Below are 26603 nucleotides of genomic sequence, written 5' to 3' on the forward strand. Positions count from 1 at the left end.
CAAGGGGACCACGTTTGGGCATGGCAAGTCACCATATCACTAGAATCCACCACCTCTACAATTTAGCCTTCTATTCAAATTTTCTCAATAAAGCAAAATTAATTTACTCATTTAGCACTTGACATTAAATTTTATTGACCAGTGGTTATCTACTTATAAGTAATAACAATACTATAATATCTTATATTTTGAAAAACAATTTTCAGATCCATCATTTAACTCTGCCACCCAGAAGCCAATCATGTATTCTTTCACCAAGTGTGCATGGAGTGATAATCACATACAAACCAGTATTTGAGGTACCTGAGATATGCAGACCATATCCTTATCAATTGGCAAAGGCCCCCTCCCCTCAGAGTGCTTACATTCTACCAATAAAAGGGAAAAATGGAAAAAGAAGAAACAAAAACCCAAACCTAATAAATAAAGTAACAGTATAATACACCAGGAGTGGGTAAGCACTGTAACTGGGAGAAAGAGCCTCCTGGGCCCAGTGAGGGGAGCTCTGCATGGGCTCTGGGGTGGGGCAGGCTTGATAGTTCTTACTGAGAAGCTGGATTTGAGCAGGTTTAAAGAAAGGGAATAGGTAAAGAAAAGATGTCTAGAAAAGGGGAATGGCAGGTAGAGGGCACAGCTGGGAGAAGAGCCCCATGGTGGGAAGTGCCTGGTATGGTGTGAATCCAGAGAGAAGGCCGGGCGAGAGGGAAGGGGATGAAAAGGGAAGTCAGGAGAGGGGGACAGAATCAGAGGAGGAACTGATCCTCTAGGCCCTGGGGACTCACTGTAGATCCTGACTTGAATTGCAAGTTGAACGGAGTTCATAGCGATGGCACTTCTGCAATCCTGGATGCTAAAAGGATCAGTCAAAGTACTGCATTGAGAGTGGATGTGGGTGGGAGGGCTGGAGAATGGCCAGGATGACTTTCAGGACATTAATATTGTAACCTAGATGGAGAGTATGGCAATTTGTACAATGGTTATAGTCGCCGAGAGGTGAGGGTTGGCTGAACACTGGGCATTTTCTGCAGGTTGAGCCAGCAAGGTTTGCTGATGGACCAGATGCGGGCTGGAGACATAAAGAGGTCAAGCAGGCCTGTCTTGAACAATTGGAGTTGCTGTCCACTGTGACGGAAAAGCCTGTGTGGTGTGTGTGTGTGTGTGTGTGTGTGTGTGTGTGTGTGTGTGTGTGTGTGTGTGTGTGTGTGTGTGTGTGTGTGTGTGTGTGTGTGTGTGTGTGTGTGTGTGTGTGTGTGTGTGTGTGTGTGTGTGTGTGTGTGTGTGTGTGTGTGTGTGTGTGTGTGTGTGTGTGTGTGTGTGTGTGTGTGTGTGTGTGTGTGTGTGTGTGTGTGTGTGTGTGTGTACAAGAACAAGGTCGGACGGAAAAGCCTGTGTGTGTGTGTGTGTGTGTGTGTGTGTGTGTGTGTGTGTGTGTGTGTACAAGAACAAGGTCGGAGTGTGTGTGTGTGTGTGTGTGTGTGTGTGTGTGTGTGTGTACAAGAACAAGGTCGGACGGAAAAGCCTGTGTGTGTGTGTGTGTGTGTGTGTGTGTGTGTGTGTGTGTGTGTGTGTACAAGAACAAGGTCGGACGGAAAAGCCTGTGTGTGTGTGTGTGTGTGTGTGTGTGTGTGTGTGTGTGTGTACAAGAACAAGGTCGGACGGAAAAGCCTGTGTGTGTGTGTGTGTGTGTGTGTGTGTGTGTGTGTGTACAAGAACAAGGTCGGACGGAAAAGCCTGTGTGGTGTGTGTGTGTGTACAAGAACAAGGTCGGACGGAAAAGCCTGTGTGGTGTGTGTGTGTGTGTGTGTGTGTGTGTGTGTGTGTGTGTGTACAAGAACAAGGTCGGACGGAAAAGCCTGTGTGGTGTGTGTGTGTGTGTGTGTGTGTGTGTGTGTGTGTGTGTGTGTACAAGAACAAGGTCGGACGGAAAAGCCTGTGTGGTGTGTGTGTGTGTGTGTGTGTGTGTGTGTGTGTGTGTGTGTGTACAAGAACAAGGTCGGAAAAGCCTGTGTGTGTGTGTGTGTGTGTGTGTTTGTACAAGAACAAGGTCTGCAGAAGAAAGTAAAGGGAAGCGGCCAATAGGTGTGGATTTAAAGAATTTTCCTGTTAATAACCTGATTTCCAGAAAGAAGAGTAGAAACCTCCCAGGAATTGGAAAGGGAAAGGAGGGGCTCATAATAGGAGATCCGCAAACCTTTGTGAAGCTCGGAATGCGAGGCATGAAGAGGCAAGTTGGTTTAATGACGAGATGAAAATCGTGACAAGAAGCACTGTGAAGTGACAGGGCTCAGGGGAGGCAGGAGGACCAGAGCATGAGCTTTCCCGGCAGGGAGGGAGCTTTCCCGAGTCTCCCCTCCACCTGCTGAAGACCGGAGGCCTCCTTCTGTGCGGTGGTCTGCTGCTCATGAGGCTTCCTTGTTCCAGGGAGTGGGCAGAGACCCCAGGGACGGGGTGCTCTCAGACCAGTGGCTGCCCCTCCCGATCCCCACGGGAAAGGGCTCTGCAGCTCCGAGTGTACACTCTCTGCCATGACTCCTGTCACAGAGCACGGGCCTTCCTGGGACACAAACACTCAAATGTTAAAATAAGGTGCCCACCCCCTTTGGCACCTGATGAGGGGAAGCATGAGCTGAGACCCAGAGTGGGAGCCTCTTCTCCTCCCAGATCGTGCATGACAGGGGCCTGTCTGTGAAACATCAACAAGGAGCATGTAAAGATACATTATTATCTCTGTTTGCAAATAAGAGATGAAGAGGGGAATTGTTTGCTTATGATCACACCTAAATGTATCAAACATGAATGTACAGAAATCTTTAATACAAGGATTCACCAATAGAGTATGTAAAGTCATCTGAAAATAGTTTGATGAGATTGATCCATTTATAAAATTATTATACTGCATAATGCTCCTCCAGATGCAAAAAGCCTGGAAAGAAAAATGTTTAAAAATCTAGAAATAAAATTATGTTAATTATGTCCCTAGAAAATAAATGAAACATTTTAGTCAAAGGAATCTCCCTGGAAGAGGGAACCACCTTAAAATTCAAGGTAGGTTTATTAAAATGGAAGATTACGGTCTTGGAAGATTATCATCAAGATAATGTTAAATAAGTTTTCCATTAATTATTAATTATTTAACATTTGTTTGACATTTATTTATTAAGCACAGATTCAGAGAAAGATGGCAGCAAAATAAGCCTTCAACAACTTTTAAGAATTCTGTTAGGAAGGTACAGAATGTACTTTAAAAATAAGTCAAATATGATTGGTTCATCATCATAACCTTCATCTTCATGTTATATTCAAGTATAAAAGTTCAATTTAAACCAATCATATCAATTACGGTATTAAAGATTTATCATTACATTTTGAGGACAATATTGTTATTCCACATATAGGAACCATATCAACTAGTTAAGTCTGAAAGAGAGAAGGGTTATTTGTTTGAGGTCTCACAACTAGTGAAGGCTAGTCCAGAGAACTGGTTGAATCAGAATTCTGAGAAATTTCTACTCTGAAATATGTATCCAAAGATAAAGGAAAAGTTTCATCTCAGAGGGGTATGATGTAAGAATCAGTGATATTAGATTCACAGAATGAATTTTGTAAGCCTTAAAAATTGATCCCAGAATAAAGAAGGCTTAACAAGTAATTCGACATATCATAGAGAGATACAGTATAAAAAGAAGTGGTTCTGAATATAGTAATCTAGGTGATGAAAGGTTAAACAATAGAAGGTTTAAAAAAAACAGGAGCAAGATAGAAAGGGAGAAACAAAAGCAGAGGCAGAGAGACAAAGAGAGACAGAGAATGGGAGACTGACAGAGAGGGGAAGAGGAAAATAAGGAGGAGAAAAATAATTACAGATCTGATGCTGGAACAATATTGGACTGTTCTGGACCAACTCAAGAATTTTCATTTCCATTTCATAATATATGAAAGACTCAGAACGAAAGCATCTTAAAAGGAATAAGAAATGATAATGGATGTCCTGAAATCCTTGTTTAATCCAGGGTTGATGCATTTGAAGGAACTCTCAAGAAAATGTGTGGAGCCATCTGGAAAAAGGCTGATGAGATTCCTCCATTTCTAAAATCATCATGTTCCACGACGTCCCTCTACATGCAAGGATTTCATATTTTCTGCTTGGTCCCAGTGGGAACAGTTACACAGCTATAAGGATCAAAGTGCTGCTCTGAGTGGAGGTGTCCCCGGGGGCTCCACTCCACCACCGGCACCATTGCCAGGCTTAGCGTGCTCAGGAAGAGGATTTTAGGAATATTCAGGACTGACGTTAACATCATGGACAAGACGACTGACTACTGAAAGCAGGATCTCCTGCCTCTGCCTCTGTCACAGGTGGTAGAGTGAGAGGAATTATGTCACAGATGAAGAAGTAAGGTCGGAGAAGACCGGAGAGCAGTTGGCTGAATGTGTAGATGTAGGACCCGTTGGTGACATTGTAAAAGGAGATTTCACCTGCTTCATAGTCCAAGAAAATCCCAACCCTGCGAGGCCGCTCTGGGTGGAGAGGCACTGATGGGGAGGCGAGGACCATGTACTCACTCTCTTTCAGGAGCCACACAGCCCACACCCCGTTCTCCGGGGACGGAGTGGTCTCCCCCTTCCTTGACACTGTGTCTCGACAGACGCCTAGACCCCACTCTGCTCTTTCTCCAACAACGACTTCCCAGTAATGCCTCCCCGATGAGAAGTCCTGCAAGCCCAGCACACAAGGCCATGTGTCAAATCGCTCCGCATTGTTGGGGACGTCCCTCCAGAGCTCTGTGTCCTGCACGCTGCGCAGGTCGGCGGTCAGGAGGAGGCTCGGATGTGCTGTGGACGGGTCCAGCTTTACATCAACTGTGGAGACAATGTTGTGGGCCAAGTGAAAGGGCAGAAAAGACTGGTAGAAACTTAGGAAGCCAAGATGTTGAGGAAAGCAGCCATGCTGTTTGTCCTTCTCTAATAACTCCTGCAGAAAGCAAAATTCGCACTTCACCTTGCAGGGCACGGAGTGTATTCTTCACCACTTTCAGATGTATTCACTTCTGCAGAAGCCAGGGTTCCTCACTGCCCAGTAAAAACACAACCACGTGCATAAGCGTTTAGATGTCTTTCATCTACCTCCAGAGCACATGGGTGCTCTTAGGAAGATCTTCTGTATTTACAACAAAATTTACAACTCCCTTGGGATTTTCTTTCTTTCTCAAAACCCATAGGAAAATTTCATTAAGATGAAATCTACCACTTTAAAAGCCATGATACAGTGGTCAGAAGAATTCTAAGGCAAGCACTACAGCATTCAGACCTTGGTGGGACGCTCACGATTACGGTATATCAAACGACAAGAGGGAGCTGACTGGGTGGGCCTCAGGTAATCGCATGAGCCCTTTGAAATCAGAAAACTGCCTTTGACTATGGGCTGGGGACAGAAGGGAAAATCAGGGATTCGGGTCTGATGTGTCATGCTGGCTTTGAGGATGGAGTGGGCCACCTGAAGAGATGGAGAGTGACCTCCAACTGACCTCCAGCAAGGAAAGGGGATCAAAGTGCCATAACCACCAGGGACTACATCGGGCCACCACGCTGAATAAGCCTGCCGGTGGATGATTCCCCAGATGCCTCAGAGAAGGCAGCCTGGCCAACACCTCCACTGATCTTGTGGAGCCCTAAGCAGAGACACCAGCTGAGTCCCCCTGGAGGTCTGATCTGCAGAACTCTACCACCGTGATGGAACAGAACCTCAGCAAAGTGCTTGCGTGCATCTTCCCGGGGACTTCCAAACTGAGGAGCAGCCAGCTGTTGGAGCTCACCTCACAAGGCCTCCGGAGCCCTGGGATGCTCTTGAGAAGCCTGAGCTTCTCTTTCTCTGAGACTAGTCGATGTGCCTTCCTTCCTGTCCAACTCACTACCCCTTCTGGGTCTCCTTTGCTGTTCCCCTCTCCCTCTATCACTACATTGGAGAGACTGATGGTCTCAAGACTGGGCCCTCCTTTCTCAGCTGGCTCCCAGCTTGTTCTCAGGCTGGCTGGCTCACAGCTGTACTGAAATGCCATTCACATGCTTACTGATTCTGAGTGCCTGACCCTTCCTCCTGAAAGTCCGTATCTGTAGATTCACCTGCCTCTGTTGTCCACATCTGGGTATTTAACACTTGTCACAACATCAGTATGTCCGAAACCAAGCTCCCCTCACCTTCAGCATTAAGTATCGATGTAAATGGCGACTTCACTGGGCCGATTCTGGAGACTTAAGCACTCATGACTTCTTTCTCTGACAGCTCCTGTCTAATCCAACAGCAGATCTGGCCAGCTGTCTCTCTGACGTAGACGGAGACTCTGTCTGGTACTACCACCCTGGTCCAATCCACAGTCACCTGACTGAATGACGCAAGGGCTCCCGTCTCCTCCTCCCACATCACGCCTCACTCCTCTAATACAGCACATGGCGTGAGCCTCACAAACACAAATCCAATCATGTTAGTCCTCCATGTACAACCTCTCACTGATTTCCAGTCTCACACAGAGGTGATGCACCTACTCACAGTGGCCTGCCTGTGTGGTCCTGAGCCTCTTGGCCTTGTCTTGGCCTCTCTGACCCTCCCCTCACTCATCCCGCGGCAGCCACAGAGACCCTCTCTTTGCTCCTGGAACACATCTTCCATGTATGCATCTCAGGCCTGCCACTCATTACTTCTGCTGCCTGGAATGCTTCCCTCCAGGTCAGGTATTTGCTGAGTTATATTCCCTGCTGGGTGAGGTCATCCTGGATCATCATATTCAAAATTAGGTGCCCTGCTTCCAACACTTGTGGCCACCCTTACCTTATTCTCGTTCTTTTCAACATTCTGTATCCCCTTCCAGCATTCTGTACATTTTGCATAACTTAAGTAAATATTTGCAACATGAAGCTATGGATTTGTGGGATTTTTGTTCTTATTGTGCAATGCTTAGAAGAGTGGCTGGCATAAAATACTCAGTGTTTGTTGGATGGATTATTTAATTGTGTAATTCAGTAAAAAGGAAAGGGGATAGGAGGACAGTGGTTATGACACACAATGACTGCAATAATTAACAATTCATGCAGGTCTTATGTATTAACCTGCACATGGCGACATAGATACAGTCACTGCACAGGACTGCTAAGCTGGGTTTTCTTGTTCTGGGACAAAACTGTTTCCTCTAAGTAGAAAAACCAAGATTTGTTCCCAGTCTGCTTCATTATGGATTAGAAAAATTAAAAATATTGAATCTATACTGTTTTAAAAAACAACATAATCAGACCACACAAGTTGATTTATGACACCACGGTTATTCCTACATTGAAAAGAAATAACTGAACATTTTGTTTTATTGACTAATATAATTATCAAATTGACAGATAATATAATAAACCAAACCTCTCATTATTAGATACCCTTTCATACAGATGACTTTTTTCTGTTTTCAAGTACATTTCATTCAGCCCTCCGAATTCTTTTACAGCATTTATAAAGAAGGAAGTGGAGATTCATTGGAATTAACAATGTTCATAGCATAGCTATTAAAAATGAAGTACACGTTCCAGCTCATTGTTTTAACAACTGTAGATTAAATGGGTGTCAATGACTGACATTCTTTAGGATGATTCACTAATACCCTAAAACCCTTCCTTCTGAGCACAGGGCTCCCTCCCGTCCCCTCTTGGAGTTTGCCTTGACCGTGGCACTCACTTCCATTTTTACCTTCAGGGAAGCCACATGCACCCCTTTAGCATGCATGCCGGTAGGGCCAGCACATGATTTTCCGTAACCTTGCCCTTTTCCACAGCTGACAGCAACAGGACGGAGGGGAGGCTCTGTCTGCACAGGTCCCATAGTGAGATGATGTGAAACAAAAGCCCCCACAATCCAGTGGTGTTTTAATAACATGATTTAAAAATGAACCTCTGCTGACTGTAGCCTGGAAGCTTTGGCCTCCTTCATTACCACAGCCAGACTGGTGCCATAACAAACTCCAGGTAACAGCCAGACCCAGGCACAGGGTTCCCAAGGGCCTAAGACACAACCTACCTTGGAACTTCCTCAGCATCTCTCGCATCCCGGGGATGCGGCACATTGTCTTCAGCTCCATGGGGACGGTCTCCAGATCCAGATGCAGGACATCCTTACTTCTGAGGAGAGCACAGACGATCAGCTGTCAGTAGGGTCACCTGCCAACCTCCTCAGCATCTCCCATCCCATTCTCTGATTCAGAAAGTAAACATACCTCCTCAGGACTTCTCTCACCCCCTGAAAGTGAAATAGAAACACAGCAGGCATGAGACCTCTGAACGGCTTCGGGCAGACTGGGGACAAACCATGAGCATCTGTCTAGGGAGGACTGGGAATCATTGACCATCAGGATAAAACTATGGCCAAGATGAATGTCTCTTAGTAAGAGTCAAAAAATAGGCTCATGAATCAAAGGGTTTCATCAACTTAAAATAATAGAATCAGTTTGTCTCTATTGGAATTGAATCAGACTACACAACATTTAGGTTAATTCCTATGACATCTATCAGTTTAATTTCTGATTAGTAATTCTAACATTTGGATATTTTTAATGAAGTGTATTCTGGTAAAAAGTAGATGGAGTCAGGGTAAAAATAGATGTTAAATATCTGCAGAACATATTTGAGGAACAGTGAAAGGCACAGATGTAGAATGTTACTGTCAGTGTCTCCATAACAGAATCCCAATCCTTATTCCTCTGAACCAACACACCAGAGCCATGAACTCGTGTGGTGAGAAGGTTACCGAACTGGATAAAAGGAAAAAAGTAAGTGATTCATATCTCTAACATTCTCTAAAAGTAGATAATAAACCACCTGCATCATATGTTCCCTCTCCCTTTAAAAATAGCCACTCTCAGATAAATTTTGACAGGACATAAAAGGAGGGAAATGATTAGCTTTACTTTTCTGGGAGGGCAGCCTTATTTTGGACCATTGGGAGCAAAATGTTGCTTCTTGGTCCTGGGGAAGAAAGGGAAAGGTGGGTATAAAATGAAAATAAATTATTTGAGAACATATTCTCTCTAAGATTTCTATTGCAAATCACAACATTTATTTGGCACTAAGAAATGCTTGTTTTCAACAAGTTGGGCTTCAATATATGGTCAAATAAGAGGATGAATGTGACTGAATATGCTGAAGTTTACATTTATTGTCTGAAATGTAGAGACGCAATTCCTGTCTGACCATTAGCTGGCTCACAAGGAAATGAGCGTAGTAATAATGACGACGATGATAATAATAAGTTTTACTGATATATAGAGAAAACAAAGACAAAATGCGGCAAATGAAAGAAAAGTGCTTTGTAAATTTTATTCATTACATGACCGCCCCCACCCCCACTACGTGACCAGTGCTGCCCAGTCACTGTCCTTTCGGGTATGTGAATGGAGTCAGTTCGGAATCCCCTACGTGCATCAGCGAGGAGACAGATGAGGCGTGCCAGGGAATTCCCACTGCAATGTGTTCTATCACGGCGACACACAGCCGTCAATGACGCCTTCCCAGTTCTCCTGGGATTTAACGCCCTCACAGAGAATTAAGAACAAATATTTCCTTTCCTGGGTTATTTGTCTTATCTGTAAAACCAAATAGATGGTAAGCAAGCTCCCTGGATCTCACATAACTCCTACCCATGGTGCCTGGATGAGGCAAGCCATAGGGGCTAGTGAATTAGCATCTGCCTCAAAATTCAACATGAACATTTCAAGCTTGGCTATTAACTGAAATTTACCAAAGACTTTCGGGATTGGGCAGCACTGAGCACAGCAATATAGTCATTGACCAACTGACCCCGAGGTTTAAAGAAGGGTTTTTCAGCCAACAGAGTGTAGGTTGTCCTTTTCCTATAAATCACTGAATTAATTTTTTTAAATATGTAGGTTTAGTGAGAATGTTTGATATCATTATCTGGGTGATGGTTATGAGTATACACACATCAGAAATTTTAAAGTTAAAAAATAAAAAATATTTAGGTTTTTGTCTTAGAAACTTAGTATGAACTTGTGTTAATTCTTTTAACATGAACTACTTTGTGATTCTCTAGTTTCCCTTCTAATTCTGATGCAAGGATTTAGAATGAGATGCTTTCTCTGTACCTTGTAGGGTACCCTTTCCCTGCAGAGCATAAACACCTGCCTGGATTGTCCCTGAAGGCCCCTGTCTGCCCCTCTCCCCCCAGGCGGCCAGCCTCACCTCCAGCAGAGCTGCGGCGGGACGCTGGCACCTCTCCTCCAGCTCCTCGGCCAACTCCTTCAGGGCCCTGCCCTGCTGGGCCAGCCGGGCCCTGCCCTCCTGAAGTCTGTGCAGGGTGGCTCGTTCCTCCTCCTCCAGCCGCCTCAGCTGCAGCCGCTCCTCCCCGGCCAGGAAGCCACGCGACTTCTCAAACTCCAACCTGAAGCGCTGCCTCTGTGCCTCCACCTTCTCCTGGAGGGACACAGGGGGCCCGGTCATCGTCAGTGGGGGCCCAGTGCCTGGCTCCTGCTTCACGGACAGGATGGCTAAGCCGGGAGGCAACGTCCAGAGAGCTCACTGCCCAGATGTCTGCGTTTTTAGCAACATGCAAAACCAGAGGCCACTCGTATGAGAAGTAGCTTCGTAGGGGTTTCAAACCTAGAGTCTGAGAAGGGCTTTCGATTTGGGTTCCATTTTGCCACCGACTTGGGGACAGGGAACTTTTGTATTATATTTTACACATTATATATTACCAAATATAAAGTGTGTGGGAAAAGAGGAGTATGGGGATTGTAATTAAATATCCATTAAACTGTTAAGCAGAGTGGCTAACAGAATAGCTGCACAACGGAGGTGAAAATGTATCATCAGTCACCAGAAGAGCAGGATGGATACGAATGAATCATGAAGAGAGATTAGAGAGGCCTGGGTTTGTGCATGTAAGAAAAATGTGAGTAGGTGATATGGTGATCATGAAACCAGAAGGCTGATGTCCCCAGCAGAGCCAAGGGATAATCAAGAATTCAGGAAATCAACCTTGATTTCTACCCAAATCTCACATCTACAGTTTTTGAGTAGACCTAAGGGGCATACTTTCAGACAGCATTACCATGCTAAATTTTATTCTCGTGAGACTTGTATGTTGACAACTAGCTTTATACTCAGTATAGGAGGCAAATTATTCTCGCAGTTTCTCCATTTGGATTCCCTGGCCCATTGACAAGTGTTCATTTGATTAATGGGCACAAGCCATGCTCTTTTTCTAGAAATCAATAAATATTAATAATGTTTCTCCTCAAGTAAGACCCAATATCGTCTTCAAATTTCCCATCTCTATCTCATCCTCCCACTTTCTAAACCACTAGCCTCCTAAAATCCTTCCTCCTTTAAATCCACCAGCCCTGAACTCTGTGCCTTGGTCTGAAAATGACTCCTTTAATTTATCGCCATCATGCAGGTCGGGCCACTGAGAGTGGGGCTAATGAACAAACAGTCTTGAAAATGGAGTCACATCTGGGCATGAGAACTGGCACGGTGAGAGAGGTGAGGCTGTGATTTGTCTTTCTCTGACATCATCCTTTTGAGTAACACAGTTATGTCTACGGATATAGAAAGAATGGTTTTTTTCCTAGTATCCAGAGTTAATCTCATCAAGCCATGTTTTGTTCCATTCTCGATGGTACATTCTCAATGGCAGAGATCATGCAAGTTTCCTTGACTTGAAACAGGGATAATGGAATCATCTCTATGTAGAATCATCAGTGGAGGGGGTAAAAAAATACAGGAGCCCAAATCTTGGATATGAAGTTCCTAATTCTGAAAATCTGTGGTCAGGTCATGACTGAAAATATTGACCTGAATTATTAGCTTAAAAAGACAAACATTATCAATAAATATTTAACTTTACATACAATACATATAGCTAAGGGAAAAGATCATAAGACCACAGAAGAAAAATATAGCAAAAATGATCTTTACGGAAATGTCTGAGGATAGAGTGTAAGACAAAATTTTCAAGAAAAGAGGAAGAAAAGAATTAGGAAAATACATAAAACAATCAGAGAAGAAGAGTTATTAGGAAAAGGACAAAGAGTAGAAATACTCTATAAAATAAATCTTATATGTAATGTACATTATGTAAATATGTGGAACTATACATATAGTTTCTATATATAATTTCTCATTCTTAAACCTATTGGCATTTGACCAGATGGTTCTTTCTTGTAAGTTTCCTTTTGTGTGTGTATTCTTCTTTTTTGGGGGGGCAGGGGGCTGTCCTGTGCATTGTACAGTGTTTCCTGGCTTTACAGGTACCATGAGATGCCTGTAATACACCTGCACAAGCCCAGGTGTGACAACAAAAATATCTATGGATATTGCAAAATATCCTTTTGAGGGGAAAATTGCCCTAGGTTGGGAACCATGCGTGTGTGTATGTGTGTGTGCAAATAGGAGGAAAAAGAGCTGATGAGGTAGAGAAAAGAGAAAAATAGGTAATAACATACATGGATGTCTGAAAAAAGGCTGAAAGTTAGATTATCCTCTTATATGTGGGGTGATCACTTTCAGCTGTCTGTTATACACATCAATGCCATGAAATGTTTATTATTTCATTCGCAAATTTTAGACCAGTAGTGACAGTATGAGACCCTGCTCTAGGTGCTAAGAATGCAACAGTGAGTTACAGTAAGACCAGCAAGGCTGTTATTTTATAATCTGGATTGGGGTAGTGTTAATAGACATTAAAAGAACACAGATACACAATGAAATTTTAAGGGACCAGATGATACTGAGATGTTTTATGTGAGCATCTATATAAGTAGAACAAAAGCTTTGGAGCAAGGAAGATGGTTGAAGAGTGATTTAATGACCAGAAATTGGATCTTTCAGATAGGCAAACCACCTAACATGCCAATATTCCCCTACCTTCCAAATGACAGTTTTCTTCCCCACATGGGTCTCCTGAGACAAGACCTCCTCCATCTCTTTCCTCATGAGCTCTAGGGCCATCTGGAGTTTTGCCTGTTTAGGAAGATATGCTGAGTCCATTACAGATGCTCTCCTTCAGGACCTAACACCCCACAGGTGTGTCAGGAAATAGATCAACCAAACAGACCCTAGTAAGCACCTAAAAATGTCCAACCTCATTGATAACTAAGTTAAAAATAAACATATTAATATGTATTTTAAGTTTCTGTATTTAAATTAAATATAAATATTTAAATTATGTATATAATCTTAGTACCAGATATAACCAAAGATTTAACCAAAGTATGTTCATTGCAGCATTACTGAACATAGTAAAACTGTAACTAAAATGTTAAAAATCAGGGAGTGGGACTGAATTTATTTTATATTAACAGAATGGAATTATAATAAATGCAGAATATTTAATGACAAGAAATACAATTATAAGGTCAAAATAAATATATTTTATGTAATGTGAACACCAGTTTTGAAAAAAAGTGCTTATAATGAGTATCTTCAAAACTAGGTATCAATCAATATTCAATACATGAAATCACATTTACTAACATTTGACTGGAAAGTGATATTATTCCTTATAATGATATATTTCAACTTCTTAAAGTGATTTACTACTTTATAAGAAGAAGATTTTTTATTATTATTTGACCAGATGGAGTATTGTTAGTTAGTAATTGTTAAATGAAAAAAGAAATACAGAGTGTCTAAATCTTACAAGAAACACAAAAATAATAATTTAATAGACACTATTCAATCCTAGGACCTCTGCTAAATGTAAACACATATTTTATTGACAGAGAACATCCACAAGGCAAAAGACATGCACACAATTTTGAAATTCTTCCCATGTCATTCAATAAATCTTAGGAAAAAATAGAAGAAAAAACCCTCCAAAACTCTCTTCCCAGAGTCATTCAGTAAGTCCTACACAACAAATGCTTTTAAAGACAGAATATTATAATGCTAAGCAAAATGCTGCACGTAAAATAGCAGAAAAATTCCTAGATTCATTTGATGAGATGGGGGAACTAGCATTTGTTTGGTGTTTTCAAGGAATAGAACTCTTGAACACTTACAGACGGAGAAAAGCTCCCCTAGATGAGGAAACGGAGCAAAAGCAAGGAGATAAAAAAGGTGTGGCATGTTTGGGGACAATCGTGGGTAGGCCAGCTTTGCTGGATCTCAAGTTTGACTAGGACAGGAGCCCTGTAAACACAGAACTTAGGCCCCTGGAAAGTCTTGATTGACAGGCTAAGGAGTTCAGAAGAATTTACATTATTTAATTAAGGACTAAACATAAGGAAGTTCTTTAGAAATATCACATCAGCCATGCTGAATGGTAACTTCTGCATAAAAAGAAGGCAGGAAGATCGTACTTCGAAAGTCTAGCTGGAAAATAGCCAGCACCTGAATTTGTAGATGACAACCGAAAACAGGAAGGAAAATTAAGGTATTTTCAGGCAGGGACAGAGAGAAGATGGGGGAAATACCCCAAACTTCGATTTAAAACAATCAAAGTCATCATCACATTAATTTTAGAAAGTTAATATTTGCCATCCAATACTTGAGTTAAATATGTCAGTAGATGTCAGAGTCAAAAGATGAATGTGCCTCTTTTGTGCCAGAGCTATTCCAGAGGTTGGTATGGACTTAAATGAGACAAGAACTTGTGAAGAACACAAGTTTGGAGATTCTATTCTCTAGACCTCCACAGATGCCACTTCCAGGGATCAAATACTTCAGTTTGAGTCACCCCTTTATTGAGGATGCTCACAGGGTAGGTTAGGTCCCCAAATGCCGCTGCACCAAGAGCAGCCTACGTACTTGGCTCCTGGATCCCTACCTGAGGGCACACGGGCTTGAAAGGTGACCAGGGCTGAGCGTCCAGCCTGACACTATTCTAACAAACGTTCAGACCTCAGGGCTGTGTTGGTGGCCATACTAATTCTCAGAGAGAGAAACGTACGCAGAAGCAAGGAATTACATAAGCGTTTGCAGTCCAGACGCACGGCTGTAATCCAGAGCCTACTGTACCCCAGACCATCGTCACCTGTAAAACCACCACGAGGGTGAAATTAAAGGGGAGGCCTCACGGAAAGGGGACGGTCGGAGTGGCGGTGCGTCAGAGCTCCTGAGCGGGGGTCCCAAAGGGGCCACCCCGGCGCCAGACAAGCGGCCCCGCCCTGTGTGCCCGGAGGGCAGGGGGCGCTCTCGGCCCCGCGCAGCCGCCAAGCGCAGCGGCCGGGCGCGGGCCTCCCCTGGTCCACACGGGCGGCCTTGCCTGGTGCCCCGGCGGCCTCACCTGGTAGCCCCGGGCGGCCTCCTGCAGCGGCGCCATGCGGTGACCGCGGTGCTCGGGGCCGGAGTCGCACACCCAGCACAGCGCCGTCCCGTCGTCCTCGCAGAAGCCGCTGAGCTCCTCGCCGTGCCGCGCGCACAGCCGCGCCCCCGCGGGCCCCGCGCCCAGCGCCAGGCGCCGCACGCTGTCCACCAGGCTGGCCAGCTGCCGGTTGGGGCGGAAGCTGTCGGGCGCGAAGGGGCAGCGGCACTGCGGGCAGGCGAACAGCCCATCCCGCGCACCCGCGGTCCTCGCGCAGAACTCGGAGATGCAGCGCCGGCAGAAGCTGTGCCCGCAGAGCACGCTCACCGGCTCCTGCAGGAAGTCCAGGCACACGGCGCAGCGCGCCTCCTCGCGCAGCCGCTCCGCGGGCCCCCCTGAGGCCATGGCCGGCCCGCACGTCCCCGAGCCGGCGCAGAGGGTACCCAGAGGGAGGGGCGGTGCTGCGGGTTTTATCGGCGGGCGGTGGGCGGAGGACGGTGGGCGGCGGGCGGGGCCCACGGCAGCCACTCCCGGGCAGGTCCGCCGGGGGACACCCAGGAGGCCGGCCCCCAGGAGGCCGAGCACAGCTGCGGAGTCCCCCTGAGACAGGGACCATGAGCTTAGCATAGGATGAGGGCCTCTGGAACGAGCAAGGCAAGATATATACAGTCAGAGCAATGTAACTACATGCAAGGAAACCCCCCTACTAAAACTCTATGTTAAACATTGAGCTCTGGAATCATTCTTCAGTGAGATCAGTTAATGTTCCCCAGATAAAGAAGAGTAGCACATGTTTTATTATGCTAATCATTTGTAACCATGTGTAAGATTCACTTTAGCCTGCTAAAAGGCCCAGGCCTCTGTGCTGTCTTTCCTCCTTCAGATCTGATGAGGTAATTTTGCAAACTGGGCAACAAATTTAGCATGCAGACCCAGCTGTAAACAACATAGTAAAAGGCAGGAAGGATTCCACCTTAAAGATGAGATTGCATTTTAACAACCCGGGAAGTTTAAGAAGTAAGAACCTTAACTTTTTAGCAAACAATACCTCAGCCCACCTTAGGGGCTGGGCAGGCAGCCGGTATCTCAGGGAAAAAAATCATCAGAGCAGGAAGTTGCTTGTGTTAAGTTAATTCTAAATATTCAGGGAGCACTTACCAAGTCCACACCCCTAAGCCTTTATCCGGTTCCCCAAAAAAATCCCCAACTGCCTATAAATCCCCCAGAGACTGCACCACCCTGGGCTCTCATGTCCCCTCCTGACGCGAGCCAGGAGCTCTGTCCTCTCACTGTATCTCTCAATAGAAGCCTCTGCCCTGACCCTCCTACCCTGAGTGTGCTACGACTCCCCCGCAAACAAGAACCCGGCATCACCGCCACCGCCCCGGGGCAGCCCCTGCTCCCCGGGCTCCTGAGCGTGACTCACTCGGGGAGCCACAGCACCTTCCTGCGCGAGTTTTGGGACGACCCCACGGACTTTTCATCCTTGTGAGGCATAATGATTTCATAAACTTTTTCCGAACTCCCATTTTCTGCCTCCCCAGTTAGCTCATGATGAAGGAATGAGAAGTATGTGTACAGTCAGGATAGACCTACAGCCCCGCAACAATTGGGAACATTCATGTTTTTTATTGACATATACTTGGAACACAGTATTTCACTGGTTTCAAGTGCACAACACGCTGATTCCACAGTGTCCCACACTATTAAACCCTTGCCCCCCTGGCGCAGCTACTGTCACCGCAGAAGGATGCTGTGGAACCATGGACTGTATTCCTCCCTGGCTGGGCTTCATCCGTGACTAATCCATATTTAACTATCTGGCCCATTTCAGCGAGGGTCCTGTAAGGCCTGCAGGCATGTTTCTGTTGTTGCGGAGCTCTCTCTGTTGACAAGACTGTGGGCCAAGGCATTCCTTAGAAGGAATAAGTCCAGCAGAGTCCGTCAGTACTGTGGCTCCTGTGAAGTAGGGGAGGCTGGGAAAGACGCAGAAGGCGCCGCATAATTTCACAGAGAGGATGTGAGCCCTACTCAGGATGGGCGTGGTGGGCTCCTCAGGTTCCCTGGGAAAACAAGTGTGACAGCGCCTGCCGCCTGAGCAAAATGTAATTTCCAATCTGAGTTGGAAGCTCTGGTGGGCATGCCTGTAGTCAGTTATTCCTCAGCATATGTTGGGGCTAGGAGTCTCAGCCACAAACATGTGCTCAGCCGCAAACACAAGCACAAGACGTATGGCCTAGCTCTCAAGGAGCCTTAAGGTCCTCCAGGAGAAGTCAGGCCAACTAACAACTGGGGAAAAGGGCCCTCACTGGTGCTGCCAGGATGTGACGGACTGAACCAGCCTGCAGGGGCAGTAGGGTCCTCCGGGTCTCTGAGCTAAATGAAGAGTGAGTGAGCACAAGCCCAAAGAGACTTCGGTGAGAGGAGCAGCCAGAGGACACAGCACACAGGACCGGAACTGTGGAGGGAGGGAGCAGGATGCCCCGTGGTGAGCAGATATGGCCAGGCAGGCTGGTGTGTGGGCAGATGAGGACTCGTGGCCGCTGATAAGGGCCCCGGGAGGCAACCACTGATGGATGACTCAGGTCCTTGTGGCTTCTGTGCAGTTTGTGGGTCCTTATTCTAGGGCTGAGGGCAGGGTCAAAAGAGTTTTGAGGTCATCTCCCTGACGTTTAGGCAGATAATTCTTTAAGAACAAACAGACACAGGTAAGAACAAAATCAAAGATGTGATGTTAAAAAAAAAGTAAAAGGGCAGAGCGTCCCTGATAGAAAAGCAGACCCTGGTCCCAGGCTGAAGGTCCTGCCGCTTGCTAGCCGTGGGGGCTTAGAGGAAGTGGTGTCACCTTTCTGTGCCAAAGTTCCTGTAAAATAGGAGCACATTGTTAGTGCCACTCCTGCAGGGATGTGCAGAGGAATAAATGAACTAATAGCACATATTTGATACAGGTTCTGGCTTGTAGTAAATATATTTAATTAAAAAGGGGAAAAAAGAGCAAAATGAATGAAAGAGGATCAGTGACAGAGAATGTCAGCACATGTGGACAGAGAGATGGTTTTTCCATTTTGTTCAGTGCTGTATCCCCAGTACCTTGAAAAGTGACTGGCACCTATGGATGCCCAATAAATACTAATTGCATAAATACGTGGGAAAACAATCAACAGTACAGTTTCTCCTAGAAGCTAATGGAGGAGATAATTTCAAAGACAACTGTATTAATGTCAAAGGTGCAATCATGCATCCACATTTTCTTCCCTACCCTTCTTTTTCCACCAAGGCTCTCAGCTCTCCCTGGCCATATCCTTTGCCTCAGCTTTGTAGACTCAGGAGTCTTTTAGCCCCAAGCTCACCCGACTCTATAAAAACAAAATAAATAAAATAAATAACAGCCAGCGCGCACCTAAAAGCAACATGGTTCAGCACTTTCCTGCTTGCTTGTGGTTTTTAAAAGGATCTGTTGGTTTCTATCTCAGCTGCTGCACCCTGCATTTTTATTGTTCCTTCCCCCCACAGACCACATTGATGATTCATTGAGCTGTAGTTGTCTAACGTCCTCTGCACGCACAGCCTCAGCTTTCCGTGGCTGGGGAACCGGCTCCCGCATCCCGTGCCCCACTATGTTTCCATGGAAGGAATTCAGAGTCAAAGCTCCTCATTAAAAACTTAAAACAAATATTGGAAAATAACCCCACAAATGATTTAAATTTCTGGACTTAGAACTCTGTCTCCATCCAGCACATAATTCCCCAGCAATGCTAAGGCATTAGAATGGGTTTTGAGAGGGCGGGGGCTATCCTTTGGAAATAAAGATCTGTGATCAGGGCATCCTGGAAAATCACCTCCTCTTGGTAACATCTACAAATGTGATGTCTGAACTGATAAAGTTAAATTTGGATTTTGTCAACAAACTATGCTACTAAGTGAGTTTAAAATAACTTTTGTCTATAAAGTCACAAACTAAATTTTTGAAAGCACTTGGATGTCTACCCTATCTACTAAATAATTATGTCCTTTGTAATACCTAACCAAGAGATAATCTTTCATCAAACGTGTTTTAGAATGTCCCTCTTTTTACTGAACCAAAATGTATTTTCCCAAAGACTCCATCTATTAATGGCATTTCTAGGTCCATGGTGAAACAGCAATTTTAATTCCTCTCCCAAGACTATTTATTTTGCTTCATAGAATCATCCATGTTTACCTTCTTGTTTTCTCCAAATCAAATGAAATACCTCCACTTCTTCTTTCATGACTTTTCTCTTGGCATGACTCTGAAACTTCACAACTTTCTCTACATGCCACATTATCTACAGGTTTTTGGAGTACAGCCCTCAGAAGCAAAAGCAAAGTCAATGTGCTCCAGGAACCATGCAGATAAAGTCGGTGTCCCTGTGATTACCCTGTGAGACTGCTCTCAGCTTAAACACACTTCCTTCCCCATCCTTGTTTCTGTAAACACTTACATCTGGTAAAGCAGGACTCTGCCAGCCCTGTGCCTAGACAAACAAGGAAGAGCTCTGTACACAACCAGGACCTCTCTCTCCAGACATTCATGGGAATCTAATGGTACCACAGTGACCTTGAGCTGGGTGACCTCGAGCAAATCACTGGCTTTCCAGGGCTCAGCTGTATATTTATACATATGTGGCTCATGTTCCCTGTGCCCTCTGGCTGGCTGTCCCTCATATGTGGGCAGTGATGGTCTCTGTAGGCCTGGGTGCCTTCTCGTCTTCATGTGGTTGATATGTACAGAAATATGTTATTTTATTTCTGACAGTATCAGAGGAAGTTGTCAAAGTTTATAATCCATTTAAAGACTCAACTATTCTTTTCCTTTTCTTTCTGCAAACATGCAGGAATTACACTAGATTTGGGATTAGGTATGAAAAGCCCACCCTAAACATGACTACTGTGTAGTCCATAAATGATACTTATTTTTTTCCCAAAATTTAACAGCACAAGAAAGACCTATGATGGAAATTAGTTGAAAAAGTGGCTGCAAAAATAGCCAAGATACACAGGCCTCATAAAATTATCTGCAAAAAGACCAGTCAAGATACAGCCTATCCACTAGTAACCTAATGGCACTACTGCATATGAGGGACACACAGCAAGTCTGGAAGATTTGACACCAGGTGCCTGACCTTGGGAGACATCCTACAAATTCCACTCCCAAGTAACCTGTGTGTTCTTACCAATCACCTTTATTTCCCATAAGCCCTATGGCACCTGGTAGTAAAATATACAACATATCCTAGGGTATGATCAACTCTGGCCATTTCCTGTGTACTTTAGTTCACAGTAGTTTCTCATTTAAAACCTATTTTGACTAATATTATGTTGCATATCAAGAATAATACTGTTGGCTTAAAAATAAATATTCATTTTATGTGTATCAAAGCCAGATTTTCTGATAGTTTTATCTATTTTTCTTTCCCATGAATTATAGTATTTTGAAATGTATATATATTAATTAAATCAAACATCAATAAATCAGGCTATAATGACCCTCCATAGTCTTGTTGAATCTTGTTATAATATGAATAGGTTGAAATGTTTTCTTTTCCAAATCATCTTCTAAAACTCAAGCTAAGACACTGCTCAGACCAATTCACATATTGCATTTTCTTTGTTAAAATGACAGATTCACATTTAGAATGAGCTTGGTCACAAATTGCTTTCATCACATTTATTAATTAATGTGCAGCCATGAACTATGTTCTGTGTTTTTCTTTTTTTTCCTTTAGCCACACCTGCAGGCACGGTGTGATGGTGAAAGGTCATGCAACAGACAGCAGCTGTCATGCATTCAGTCTTCAGGATAGATCACTCACTAATTGTCTGCTAGATTTTAGAAACACTCTTTTGTTTGACTCAGTTCTTAGCTCACCATTACTGGAACAGGCCCTAAGTTAAATTTAAAAAAAAAACAACTTCCAAAAGAACATAACAATAGTCATATATCCAAAGTGTGTGATCAACATCTAAATCTCAGCAGGCAGAGTCCAATTCAGAAGCTTGTTTTCTAACTTGATTGAAAAACTACAGAAGACTATCTGGGGAACAGTGTTCTCTGAAGGGCCAGGTCCCCAAGAAACCTAAAGCTGTTGAAAAGAGAAAGGGATTTCACCCAGCATCAAACCCTAGCAGAAGATGGCAGATGGTCGCTCACAGAAAGAGGGCACAGCCTGCATCTGGGTTAGAGGAGGTCCAGGCAGACCCGACTACAGGAATGATTTGAGGCACTCCAGGCTGGGAAGATGGGCAGGTTTGTGCAGACAGGCCCAGAGGTTTTCAGAGGGAAATCAACATGGTGTGTGTTTTAGTGTCAAATGACATACATTTTGAAGTATTGATCACTTTGGTTGTCGAACATGAATTCTGAAATGACAGAGACTTCAGTAAGTTATTCCTCATTATCATGACAATTTTCACCTTTGCTGACGGTCCATCTCTCTGGAAACTAAGCACATGATCTTGCCTGAATTATCTGGCACATAAACTGCACTAATTGAAAAGTAACCAAGAAGGAATTCTTGAGGCCTCAGAAGGCCGTTTAGTTGACTCTAGGTAAGATTATAATTAAGAATTTGTTATGTTTATTTTCATATAAGTTCAAAGAAAGCTACAGAATTAGGCTGTTCTCATACTGAAGTAGGCTCAGCATTTTGGAAGGCAGATCTTTTTTCTTTGATTATTTTTTCCTAATGTAATTAAGGTAATTCTAGGATTTGGAAATCAGTATTTCAAAGGCAATGCATTCCTCCTTACTGAAAATATTCAAGCATAGAATGCTGAGGAACAAAGTTCATTTTCCTTGTACACCTGAATGTGTATCATGGGTGGGACTTAAGATGACCAGGAAATTGGGCCAAATGCCCTATAAACATGGTCTGTTGTAATAAAAAGCTCTTTTGCTTTTATGTGGTCACTCAATCCAGGCTTCATTGCTTTCCATGTTTAAATTTTTTAAAAATCTATTCACTATTATTTTTATATTGAATTCCCAGCAACATACTTACAAAAAAATATAAATGAGAGAAAGAAAGCAAAAAAGAATGATTTTCCAAAATAGAAGTTATTTTACTCAGACAATTTGTGAGCATTACTTTGTTCCAAAAAAGCCCTCCATTTTATTTTCCTTTTTCTGAACAGAGCCATCTGTGTGGAGTAAATGATAGTATTCTAGTATTCCTTAGTTCACTCCATGGTTTCAAGAGAGTGTTGCTGGCATGTTCTGCTTTCAAACCATGACACCCACAGACTTTTGCCTTGAGTTGGTGTAATAAGTTCCCAGAAGGATGGTAGTGAGTGGAAGTGTTGTGGAGAAAGTTATATGGGAGTAGAATGGAAGGACATGAGAACTGAGCCACTCAGAAACTGGCAGGGACATTGTCCCAGGAGACCAAGTGTACTGAATAGAAAAGCAGTCAAGACCTGTGTAGTTTGAACATATTCAGGAGCTGAAAACTGGGAGCAGATGGACTGAGAGTAAAGTGACAAGGAGACCAGAGGGGCAGTGGGAGGTGAGAATGGGGAGAGGCTGGGAAACTACGAAGCTTTGGCTTTTCTCCTCTTGTTAAGTTTTAAGAAATCATACACCATACAGTTCAGGGCATATGAGACACATCCAGTGTTGTGTTCCTGGTAACAAGAGCATTTTGTTAAGACATCATTTTCACTCCATATGAATTTTTCAGTGTCAAATGAGGATAATATTCCCAGTGATTTTGTCCAAATATGAGAAGAGAAAATGTAAGAGAGAAAAATTGGTGAAGTAGGACAAACACAGCACATTAACAGAACAGTGAATCTGGGTGTGTGAATAAGCTGATTGTTTGACCACGTTGTTTTGTTCACTTATCAGGAATGATGCACATGACAGTTATGTTCCCAGGACACCCAGTAAGCTGGGTGCCACTGTGGGCTTGGAGCGGAAGAGGGATGCCCTCTGTCTTCTCCTGCCCAAGCTTCACTCTGGCTGCATTGAGTGTTCACTGATGAAGGGCAGGTGGACGTGGAGGGGCTGCAAGAGACTCAGAGAATCCAGGTGAGAGGAAGTGGCACTTTTTCCTGGGAGGATGCAGTGTTGGTGATAAATGATGATCAGCTTCTGGATATATTTTCAGTTGGAGCCAGGTGACTTTGGTGACAAATCAGATATTGGAGCTTAAAGAACAAGAGTCGAATTCAAGGTTTCTGGCCTGAGTAAGAGGGAGGATGGAGTGGCCATTAATGAGATACAGTAGACTCACCCAGGGGAGGCTGGTGGGTGAGGCAGGAAGGTTGTGTTATGTTGTGCCGTGTTTCAGATGCTGAGTAGATATGTGAGTGTGCATTTCAGATAAGGCAGTTGTTTGCATGTGGCTCATATTCAACTTAATGCACACATGTGGGTGATGAGGACCAAGAGGAGGGAGTGTCTGCTCAGGAGACTTCATGGAGCCGAGAGGGCAGTGAGGGCAGATGGAGAGGCACTGGGTCCTGAGGTCATGTGTCAACAGTCAACTGGAGGCTGTGGAGCAGCTACAAAAAGAAATGGATAAAATGTGAAAGGAGAGGCTGCAGTGACAGAGAGCTCATTGTGCATGTTAGGTGGCAGGAGTAGATCCAAGAAGAGGATGGGATCAACCATGCAAAGCTGACAACAAACCAAGACAAGACCTTCAGAGGATGAGGGCAGGTGACTGGAGGCAACTGCGATATGGCAGACCGATCTGAGGGGAGAGGGGAGAGAGAAACCTGACTGCAAGTGATTCAAATGCGAATGCAGGAGGGAAAGACAAGCCCTCCAGAAAGGAAGGTGTGAAAGTGATCAGACCAATGCAGGCAGTAATTGGAAAAGAGTAGCATCAAGGCCTGATCTTTTCCGTTCTGTCTTTTTAAAGGGGACAGAAAACAAGCCCGTTGACATGCTGAGTAAGTGGTCCAGCAGACAGCAGTCATCGCTGACTGGGGGAGTTGTAATAACTGCAATGCCTTCTGCCGAGTGAGAGGGTGCAGAGCCTCCAATGCCTCTAGAGATGCATGAAGGCATTCATCTTACCTGGGCACAGTCTGTTATCAGAGGAGAAGGTGGGAGGCGGACGCACAGGGACAAAGTGTGGTCGGTGGGGAATTTAGTGGACTGAGCATCTGGATAGCTCCATTGGAGGATTTCAGGGTTTTTTTTCCAGTTCATTAGGTGTGTTGCTGAGTGTACAGATGTGTACAAATAGACAAGTCAGGGTTGGAAGTTTTGAAAGAGAATAACATGTATGACAGTCACTGAGGAGGATGGAGGAATGAACAGATATGCAGAAGGGCTGTTCCACAGGACTGTGCTCACAGGGGAGGTCACCGGTCATGAATTTTAGGGTGGTGACATTATATGCTATTTACTTAAAACCATCTTTAGTGTGTGGAATCTTATGTATGGCAGGTGGATGCTGGCTTCAACCAGAACTGGATCTGACAATGAATTACATGAAAGCAAAGGAAAGGGGACATGTTGCAGGAATACAGGAAAGAACGGTTACAGTAACTGAGCATGGTGTCCAACTAGGCAGGAAAGGACATCGACGGAGGTGCAGGCTATCTCAACCCAGGGCTTAAAGTGCACACACATGCACATAAATGTGGCATAAAGTACCCACAAATATTGTTTAAGGGGAGAATGAATAAGCTTTCCCAAGAAGTGTCAGGAGATATGCCCTGACTTCTTTTTCACAGAAAGCCCACAAGTGGGAAAAGAAAGTCATTTGCTTCCATATATGCTGGAATTTGTTTAGCTTTGTTGTTTTAATAGATTCTGAGTTCAGTTTCAGAGGTCTTTCTAGTCTGTGTCTGTGGCCTGAGGCTTCTTCTGGATGTCAGAAAACCTAACAACTGGAATTTGCTGAGTATCTTTCCAAAATCTAATATCCACATTTGGCCTGTGATATCAAAATGTAGACTTATAAAAGTGCGATGAAATTGTGTATTTGTTCCTCTAAAACACTGTCCATAAAGAGCTAAGCTATTTTTAACAATTAGTCTCTGAAGTTCCAAACATCCACAGTTATTAATACTTCTATGCTTCAGGTACAGTGCTTTTCCAAAATGTTTCCCCTCCCCTCCACAGGGAATGGGGCACCAGAATGTGTCCACTGTCACTGAGTTCCAGCTGCTAGGATTCCAGAACCTGCTTGAGTGGCAGACCCTGCTCTTTGTCATTTTCCTGTTTATCTACTTCCTAACAGTCACGGGGAACATTATCATCATCGCAGTGGTGGGCCAAGACCAGCGACTGCGCTTGCCTATGTACACGTTCCTCCAGCACCTGTCCTTCCTGGAGATCTGGTACACGTCCACCATTGTACCCCCTCTCCTAGCCAATCTGCTCTCCTGGGGCTGCGCCATCTCCTTCCCCGCCTGTATGGCACAGCTTTACTTCTTCGTGTTTCTTGGAGCCACTGAGTGCTTTCTTCTGGCCACGATGGCATATGACCGGTACCTGGCCATCTGCAGCCCGCTGCGCTACACTTCCCTGATGAGTGCTGAGCTCTGTACCAAGCTGGTGGTGATCTCCTGGTCGGCAGGGGTTGGCACGGGGTTTATGCCCTCCCTGATGATTTCCAAGTTGGATTTCTGTGGGCCTAACCAGATTGATCATTTCTTCTGTGACCTCCCTCCCCTTGTGCAGCTCTCGTGTTCCAGCACTCACACCACCGAGGTGGCCATCCATGTTCTGTCGATTGCTGTGTTGTGCATTTGTTTTTTTCTTACACTCGTGTCCTATGTTTTCATTGTGTCTTCTATACTGAGGATTCCTTCAGCCTCTGGCCGGATGAAGACATTTTCCACATGTGGCTCCCACTTGGCTGTTGTCAGTATATATTACGGGACCATGATCTCCATGTATGTTTCCCCCAACACCCACCTGTCACCTGAAATCAGCAAGATTATTTCTGTCTTCTACACCGTGGTCACCCCATTGTTGAACCCTGTTATCTACAGCTTGCGGAACAAAGACTTCAAAGCAGCTGTTAGAAAAGTCATGAGAAGGAAGTGCGGCGTCTATGGAGTGAGAGTCAAGGGGAGTTTCTTGGTTAGGTAAAGAAAATCACAGAGGACGTGATGTGGACTAAGTTCAGGGATAAGTGAGTGGCACGTTCAGGGCCTCCAAACTTGGACACTGCTGCTGACCCTACACTGAATCCCACAGCGTCTTCATGGCCCCGTGCCAGTGGCAGCTCAGGAGGCTGACCACCTTCATCAAGTGACTTCAGGGGCAATGTTGTTCTTAGAAGCTATCTTCTGCCCTCTGGTGGGAATCTGACTGTACAATCCC

At 44.6% G+C, this 26603-nt stretch overlaps 2 protein-coding genes across 2 annotated transcripts; one reads left to right on the top strand and one right to left on the bottom strand.

Moving 5' to 3' along the window:
• Positions 1-3387: 3387 nt before the first annotated feature.
• On the bottom strand, positions 3388-15720 carry TRIM58 (tripartite motif containing 58). Its single transcript, XM_057490699.1, has 6 exons — positions 15275-15720; positions 12913-13008; positions 10228-10458; positions 8247-8269; positions 8051-8151; positions 3388-4860 (listed from the first exon to the last, which is right to left on the bottom strand). The coding sequence occupies exons 1-6, from the start codon at positions 15695-15697 to the stop codon at positions 4298-4300; spliced, it is 1437 nt and encodes a 478-aa protein (XP_057346682.1). The 5' UTR covers positions 15698-15720; the 3' UTR covers positions 3388-4297.
• A 9677-nt stretch (positions 15721-25397) lies between these two features.
• On the top strand, positions 25398-26369 carry LOC118920014 (olfactory receptor 11L1). Its single transcript, XM_036900436.2, has one exon. The coding sequence runs from the start codon at positions 25398-25400 to the stop codon at positions 26367-26369; it is 972 nt and encodes a 323-aa protein (XP_036756331.2).
• Positions 26370-26603: the final 234 nt, after the last annotated feature.

Source organism: Manis pentadactyla, chromosome 13, assembly GCF_030020395.1.
Source record: "Manis pentadactyla isolate mManPen7 chromosome 13, mManPen7.hap1, whole genome shotgun sequence".
Lineage (NCBI taxonomy): Eukaryota > Metazoa > Chordata > Mammalia > Pholidota > Manidae > Manis > Manis pentadactyla.

What these genes read in the sequence shown, in the direction of transcription:
- LOC118920014 (XM_036900436.2), top strand. Translation starts at nt 25,398, where the DNA reads ATGGGGCACCAGAATGTGTCCACTGTCACTGAGTTCCAGCTGCTAGGA.
- TRIM58 (XM_057490699.1), bottom strand. Translation starts at nt 15,697, where the DNA reads ATGGCCTCAGGGGGGCCCGCGGAGCGGCTGCGCGAGGAGGCGCGCTGC. An exon ending in AGGCCGCCCGGGGCTACCAG is followed by an intron (nt 13,009 to 15,274) that starts GTGAGGCCGCCG and finishes CTTCCTAAACAG; the next exon opens with GCAAAACTCCAGATGGCCCT. An exon ending in AGAAAACTGTCATTTGGAAG is followed by an intron (nt 10,459 to 12,912) that starts GTAGGGGAATAT and finishes GTGTCCCTCCAG; the next exon opens with GAGAAGGTGGAGGCACAGAG.